Here is an 8,653-nt window from a genome sequence, read left to right on the forward strand (position 1 = left end):
TTGAAGGAAAATATGAAGGAAGGGGAAAAAAATATTAACGTATGATCAAACTTTACTTATAGTATTTTAATTTTTCCCATAGCATTTTCTTGTTAATAATTATAAATGTGATAAGTTTGGATTAATTACCGTTTACGTAATAGTGAGAACATGTCACATTTTACGCGCGTAGTACTCAAATTTAATTGAGGTTTTCTTCTAAGATCTCTTTGTGTCAACTACATTATTTTTCATTGCATGGTCGCTTTTGAATTAGCTTTTATTATTTTTTTCTCAAATTAATATTATTTTTCTTTCGTTGGTACACATATATATATATACACACACAAACACACACAACTACATATGAATTTAAAGTTGACAAAACAAGTAATTTCCATCCGATGAAAATTGTAAATTGTTTTTAGCATGAAAGATGACAAAAATTGGTAATAAAAAATGACCATTTAATCATAATAATTCGGTTATTAGAAAATAGATTTTTTTAAGATTTGCATTAGATGATCTCATTTCTAATTGAAATATATTTTAGTCACAAAAGAATTACATAAAAATAATTCTAAGTAATTGACATACATGATAAAGAATTACCTGAATGATTAATCATATGGAGAATCATAGGAAATATATAGCTCTGAGCTTTAGTAAAACCCAGATATAGTTATTAGTTACATACACACAGCCCAGAAATTCTTCTTATTCTTCCCAAAACCATTTAAATGGTCAGTAAGGAAAACTCTTCTTGCAGGCGCGCAGCGCACCCAATTGCGAACCAATACTGACGTGGAAAAATGAAACGGTGCGTTTCAGGTGATTTCGTTTTGTCTGGAGCGGGAAGAGAGTGATTTTGATTTTTCTTTCTTTTTTCTTTTTCAGACTGGGTTGCTCGAAGACTCCCCCATTTGAAACTCCTCCCCCATCGAAATCTCCTCCCACACTCACTCTCACTGAAGAATGAGACGCTCGAAGACTCCTCCCCCTATCAAATATAAAGGATTTGCATGCTCTGTCTATAGGGGAAAATAATCTTCGAGAAGGGACCAAAAAGTTTGAGTAAAGGGATGCAGTAGTCAAACGGGGAAAAGCTACGATCCACACTTGAAAATTCTATAATTTGCACAGCAACTCACAGAGGAAAAAGAAAGGTGTCGGCAGCCCACCCATTCGAAGATGAAGGCACAGAGAAAGATGAACACTGCGACTGAGCTGGGCTGGTTGGAGTACAACGGCGATGGAACAGAGGGTGGCTCGGCTACAGCATATTAGTGTGGCAAAAGACAGAGAGATAGAGAGCATGATTTTAGAGTGAGAGACGGAGAAAGTTAACTAGAGTGCAGACCGAGAGAAGGGAAAAAAACTATCGAAGTGCTAACCTCGGGAGGATGATGCGCGACGGCGAAAGGTGCTTCGAGGTTGGCTACGCTCGGCTTGAGGGAGAAGTTGCGGAAAAAAAGTTGGTGGTGGATGCTCTGTTTCGGGAAGCTAAAACAGAGGCTTAGAGTGCTATATAGTGTGTAGGTAGTGATGGAACAAACCATATTGCTTGAGGGTAGAAGAGCTGCGAGATGAAAGTTGAGCAGTGGTTAAGGTCGATTCCTTCAAGCTCTACTGTATATAATATAGATACTGCCTTCTGCTGTTAGAGGTTTCGTATGGTTGTCTTTCCGCTACTGCAGGTAAGAATATATTTTTCTGCCTAGTCTTCCCAGTTCATTCTTTATTCTGACCCACAGAATGGTTGGCTTGGCTTCAGAAAGTTAGAGCTTGAAGCGTGCTGCAGAATGGTTGGATAGATGAAGGAACAACATCTAATAAAATATTAAAATAACAATTAATATGCGGGTCGGGTGCGCAACCCGCTTGTATGTAGCAGGGTTGGTGGCGACACTGAAAATGGTGGAGAAGATTCACTGGAAAATGTACATGCGTGGTCGGGGAAGAACCTCTCGCAGGGACTGGACGGGACAAAACGATGAAGCTTAAGGAAGCTGCGTTTCCCTCTTTTTCTTATTTTCCATCCTTTTTTTTCTCCTTTTTTTAACTTGCCACGTCATCTTTCGTCCGCATATTGGTGCGCCGTGTGCTTGCATATAGAAGTACTCTAAATGGTTGAAGAATTTCCCAAGCAAAATACTTTTACACACATACCCATGCTAAATACACACATACACACGTATCCATACATTTACAAACGCCCAGCGCCATAATAGCTTTATGCGGCATGGTAGCTTTATGCTTCTTGGGATTGGCTTGAAAGATTCTCCCTGACAGCCTGTGTCCAATGAAAGGGAAATGATAGGGATCCTCCCTTCATTTATCCCGCTGACATTTTTTTTTTAATTTTTTTTGGTGATTAAGAAAATATTTGTTTAATAATATTTTAAAATTTTTTATTTTTTAAAAATATTTAAAAATGTTAAAAAATAATATAAAAAAACAAAAAAAAAATACTTTTAAATATTTTTTACAAATCATTTTTTAACACTTCAACCCCAAGGAAAACGTCTGTCAGGACTGTGGTGGAGTAGAGTGACACCTTTATCAGCTCCAAGCCCTAGAATGCATGCAGCACAAACTTAAAATCAAATATGACAGTAGAAACATACAAAAAAAAAACTTTTTCTTCTCGGAAAAGAAAGAACAAGATCTAACCTTCTTGATGTCAATCTCGACCTTCTTCTCCTGGACAGAACCCAAGTCTTTAATTTTTAAATTGTTGAGACGGGTAATGCTAGAAATGGTTGACATGGGTTTCACCGTCAAATCATCCAAAACCATGTATGTCACCACACCTCTAACATACCCAGGCTCAGTATCGTTTTGACGTCCATAGGAGCGGCCATAGGAATCAGTCCTTCTCTGTTGGTCAGGTGAAACGAAATTTTGCAGTAATGGAGGGGTAAGAGTTGAAGATTCGAATGCTGGTTTAGGGGTCAAGAGAGATTCCTTGGTTTGGTTTGGAAGAAGATAGGAGGGGTCAAGGTTTTGGACACTCTCATGGACTGTGCCCAGGGACCCTGACCCAGGTGCCAAGTCATTATCCCGAAGAAGTGCGATGATGGAACCGAGAGGTACCTGTAGAAGTCCGAAGAGGAAGTCCACGAATTCCTTTCCGGTCTCTGCAAACACCACCTTGTTTGAGCTTTTGTCTACTAGGAGCGTCAAGCTAATTATCGTCTCGCTGCTGCTGGGATTTGTGGCCATCTTTGTTTGTGCATCAATTTGATGGGAGAATGGACTTTATAAATTGAGGCAAAATGAGAGAGGGAGAGTAAGGATCCACTTCAAAAGCCGGTGTTGTCCGGATTTACTCGAGAATTTTATACATGTACAGTTGCTTCCGATGCATTTTATTATTTACATAAATATTGTCTAAAATATTATATGGACGATAAAACTTATTAAATCTGCGTAACAAATATGTAGTTAAAAGATTAATATTAAATTTAATTTTAAAGTGTGTAAATTTCGTATATTTTTAAAAAATATATATATATATATTTATAATTCATTATTAAAAAGTAAAGTTTTTATATCAAATGAGCTAGTGTGAGATCACTTGTTAATTTTAAAATTGTTTAGTTAAACATCTATTTTGTTTTTCCATTTTAGTAATTACCCACAAAGATTATGTCACATTTTTTATTTTAACTATCCGTTTTAACTATTTTTTTAAATAAGATTATTTCATCATTCTATTTGTATTTTAAAACTCATCTTCTTGCAATGTTTATATTTATCAAAAGCAAAAGCTAGTTTGCCCACTCAAGTGTACTGTTCAAATGTACTGCTCGGTAAAAAAAATTAAATTTTTTATTTAATGATCAAGAAAGTGATTTTTAATGTCTTTATGCATTTTTTTTATTTTTTTAAAATATTTAAATATATTTAATAAATATGAAAAAAAAAAGAAACAAAAAAATTAGCCTAAGCAGCACACCCAAAGGTACCACTGGGAGACATATATAGCAACTTGGTCCTTATCAAAATTGTATATGTATTTTCTATATTTGTTTCAGAATCTCTCTTAATAACATCTTCATCACCATTATCAACCTCTTCTTTGTCCTCCTTATCCACTTCCTCTTAAGATTCTTCTTCTTCTTCTTCTTCTTTCTCAACTATTTCAATTGAATGATCATTTAATACGAATGGGTCAAGATGAACGGGTGGGACGTCATCTCTACATAAGGAGAGTAACTCTAGTACACCAAAGTCAACAAACAAGTTAATACCATTTCCACCTTCTTGGTTGGCCTTTACAATCGAAGTATTATCTTCATCTCTACTATTCTCATGATCTGCACTCATTCATGCTTCATATATATTTTGATAAACAAATTTTTGTACGACTCGCCAAGTTATCTCCCCACTATCTGTTACATGACTCCCCTCAAAAAAGAAAAATGAAAAGAAAGAGGGAAATTAGAAGCATCGGTATGAGAAGAGAACTTGTTAATTAATATATAATACTCTTTTGAGTCTTTCCGACCGCTCGTGATAATGGATGAATCTTGTAAATATATACAAGAAGTGACTGTATTGAGGGTCGGGTGTATGGATTGATAGCTGAAATGAATTATAAATTAAATTGGTCTTAATCACAATAAATGATGTATTGCACACTAAATTTATAAAGAGTAACAATTTGTGAATAATTGTCAAATAGATAAATTCTACGCTATGTTTCTTTATATAAAAGTGGATCTCATTTTAAAGAAATATATTAAAAAATCTATATTTTTTAGTAGAATTCAATTTAAAAAAAAATTATGCAAATCTTATTTAATTTAAAACTTATACTGTCCTTGCTCATTTTTTAATAATATATATATAACTGATCTTAAAAAAATATAAAACTAAAAATTATGAATCCAAAGTCACCGAAAGAGGTTTGAGGTCTACAAGTAATCCGAGATGTTAACTTTACTAAAAAGAATTGTGCTATCTTTAAAAAGAAAAGTTCCAAACAGACCGCTTGAGTAAAGCTGGAAAAAGTAAAGCTGTTTGCTTATTAGAGAAAAAAGCAAAGATGTTGGTTGTTGAGTTTAATTCATTTTAAATTAATTATTAATAAAATTTATTTTTTTTTAAATTTTTTTATAAAAAGGTTAAACTTATTTTAATTAACTATTTATATATTTAATACATATATTAATTAATATATATTCAAACATATTTTAATGGGATCTATAAAATATTAGTATTTACAGATTAATTCAGATCATTTAAGATCACTGTATCTTTTGGGGCCATCATAGCTAATAAAATCTACGTAACTGCATATAGAGTTTTTTATTTTTTTATTTTATTAATAAATATAACGACTTCTAATAATTAGATCACTTTATTAAAAACTAATGACTAGACCTAAGCCATAAACTTTCCTTTCCATGATTTTAATTCTTGGTTTCTGTATAAATTAATTATAGATTAGAATTTTTTACATTTTTTATATTTTAGATTTTTAATTAATTGAAGGAAAATATGAAGGAAGGGGGAAAAAAATATTAACGTATGATCAAACTTTACTTAGTTGTAAATAGTATTTTAATTTTTCCCATAGCATTTTCTTGTTAATTATAAATGTGATACACTTCAAGAAATTTAATTTTTAGAGACGAAATTTGTTAGGGACCCTAAAAATACTTTTCAGAGACGAAATTTAAATTTCGTCTCAAAATATGGAGTACCTTATAAATCCGTTCGAACTAATATATATTAGTTCGAACCGGAGATTCTAGGACGAATTAGATCGTCTCCAAAAATCTTAACCGTTCGAACTAATAAAATTTAATTCGAACAGATAATTAATCTATTCGAATGTAAAATAATTGGTTCGAATGAGTATTACCTTGTTCGAACGCTATTATTTAATTGAAAAGATATATTGTTAAAATTGTAATAATACATATTTTTTATATTAAAAAATATAAAAAAATATGTAATAATTAATTTAAAAATATTTTAGTTAAATAAATATTATTTTAAAGATATTGTCAGTTTTTTAATTATCGTGAACATTAAGTGTAATGAGAAGAAAATATAATTAATAATAAAGAGGCTAGAAAATACTAAAAATAAAAACCATACATTAATTACATCCCAAAAAGAGTTAGACGTTCTATACAACATAAAACTAGTAAAATAATAACTAACAATATCTATTTATTAAGTAAATCAAAATCCTCATGTAAGGTATGTAAGCATCCTTCCAGGTCCTTTAACTTTTCCATGATGGGCTGAATGAATTCCCTCAATATAAATAACAATAAGGGCTGCCAAATATTATCTTTAGTTCGAATGATTAAAATTCAATTCGAATGACCGAAAATTTCATTCGAATAACGTTAAAGTCCATTCGAATGAACTTCTATTCCAATCGAATGACAATAAATTCCATTCAAATGGTCTTGAATTTCATTCGAATGGACTTTAGGCTCATTCGAACGAAACTAAGCCAAACAGACATGATTGAGTCGACTCAGTCCCGAATCTACAAACTAGTTTTTCACCATAATCCAAGATTTTAATTGGTAGAAATGATTTAGGAGTAAAGCTCCATTATTTCTACCGATTACTTTTGTGTCATTTAGCCCCAAAACAAAATGGGGTCAGAGAAGAAATTGTATCGCGGCATATATAACATAATTTCGTTCGAACGAAAAGGGTATAAGTTCGAACGAAAAGGGTATAAGTTCTAATGAATTATATAATAATTCATAAAAAATATATATATATATAAGTACAAGAGGTAAAACAATACGTTTTATATTACTAATACTAGTATATAATACTAATATTAGTACTAATAAAAAATTTCTGGACTAGTATATATACTATAGTATATATATAATATATGTTAGACATCTATATTATAGAGTATAGAGTATTTAACTAGTTACTTATATATATTGTAAGTAACTAGTATATATATAATAGTATATATATTATGCATTAGATGAGTATAAAATAGTATTATGTAAAGCATTGCATTATAAAGTAATATACTAAGTATATAGTAAAACATTGCATTAAATATAAGTACAAAATACATATATCTAATATATTTAGTTTGTATATTAGTAATAAACCAAGTACTTAGAATATATTATAAAATATTATAGTACTATTAGTTTTCATATATTTATGCTATCTATACTATAATATCACTTAGTATTATACTATTAGTGATACTTACTATTATACTTATAGTGATACTAATTATAAATATAACACTATAAGTGATACTAAATAAAATATTATACTATTAGTAATACTTAATATTATGGATTGGTAAGAAACTTAGTATTATTCTATTAGTGACACTTAGCATTATATAGTGTATATATTTTTTACAAATACTAATAATAATATTGAAAATATTATGTGTATATTTATATATTTCTAGAATTATCTATTCGAACCAATATAAAAGAGTTCGAATAGAGATAAAGTATGTTCGAACGAATTTTTTTTATTTGGAGGGAAAATTTGCGCCAAATTATCAGTATATGCTGGAGAATATTCTATTTTTTTGTTCGAACGCTTATATTATTAGTTTGAACGGGAAAATATTGTGGAAAAATTAGCGGTCTTTTTGAATTTTCGCGTTCGAACTGCTAAAAAATCCGTTCGAACGTAAATTCACATATTATTAAACCGATCATTTCACTTCATTTTCACTCGGATTGAAGTTTGAGAGAGTGAGAGAGAGCGACAGAGGCTTTGAGAGAGTGTTGTATAGAGAGAGAGCTTAAAGAAATGAGAGAAAAGAGATTCTTAAGGGAGAAAAGACAAGGACAAGAGGTAATATGTCTTTTTTTTGTCATTTTTCATTCCGATTTTCTATTACAAGTATCTTGATATTTGTTGCATTTGTTTGTTGGGATAAAACAATGGTTTAATGTGTTTTATACATATAGGTATTGTGGATTAATATTTTTATTGGATTGAAAAAATTAGAGGTAAGTTTTTATAGTTTTCTAAGTTATTTAATAATCATATTTAGGGATAATCATTTAGTTTTCAATGTATTATATTGAAATATGTTGTAGTGTATGTGAAAATTGTGTTTTGTGGTTCAGTTTTTTGCTCTGTTTCGTGAATAGTTTCTGGTTTGGTCCCATTCGAACACTCTAAATACCGTTCGAATTGAATTTTCTCCATTCGAATGGAATCTAACTCGACCAGAATTTAGTTCGAACAGTTTGAGTGTTTGTTCGAACAGTACCAATTACGTAGACATTTTATAATGTAATTATAAAATGTAATTATAATGTATAATTGTAAATATTTAAGTACTATAATTAAATAGATTAATACTTAAAATCTAATTATACATTATTTAATTAAAGAATTATAATGTATTAGTGAAAATATTGAATAACTCTAATTAAATAGATTAATATTCTAAATATTCTTATAAAATATTTAATTAAGTAATTATAATGAATTATTGAAAATATTTAAGTACTCTAATTAAATATGTTAATTAGTTAAAATATAATTATAAAATAATTAATTAAAAATTATAATGAATTATTGAAAATATTTATTTACTCTAATAAAATATAATTAAAATATATGATTCTGAGACGACATTTAAAATATTAATTAGTTAAAATATAATTATAAAATAATTAATTAAAAA

General features: G+C 29.8%; 1 protein-coding gene across 2 annotated transcripts; it reads right to left on the reverse strand.

The window, feature by feature from the left end:
• Positions 1 to 577: 577 nt before the first annotated feature.
• LOC122293886 lies at positions 578 to 3,300 on the reverse strand. Of its 2 annotated transcripts, XR_006237384.1 has the most exons (3): positions 2,653 to 3,300; positions 1,374 to 2,554; positions 578 to 1,252 (listed from the first exon to the last, which is right to left on the reverse strand). XR_006237384.1 is itself a non-coding variant. In XM_043102323.1 (2 exons), the coding sequence occupies exons 1-2, from the start codon at positions 3,202 to 3,204 to the stop codon at positions 2,465 to 2,467; spliced, it is 642 nt and encodes a 213-aa protein (XP_042958257.1). In that variant the 5' UTR covers positions 3,205 to 3,300; the 3' UTR covers positions 578 to 2,464. The 2 variants fall into 2 exon arrangements, 1 of the variants encoding a protein (XP_042958257.1); XM_043102323.1 differs by having other exon boundaries at positions 578 to 2,554.
• Positions 3,301 to 8,653: the final 5,353 nt, after the last annotated feature.

Source organism: Carya illinoinensis, chromosome 14, assembly GCF_018687715.1.
Source record: "Carya illinoinensis cultivar Pawnee chromosome 14, C.illinoinensisPawnee_v1, whole genome shotgun sequence".
Lineage (NCBI taxonomy): Eukaryota > Viridiplantae > Streptophyta > Magnoliopsida > Fagales > Juglandaceae > Carya > Carya illinoinensis.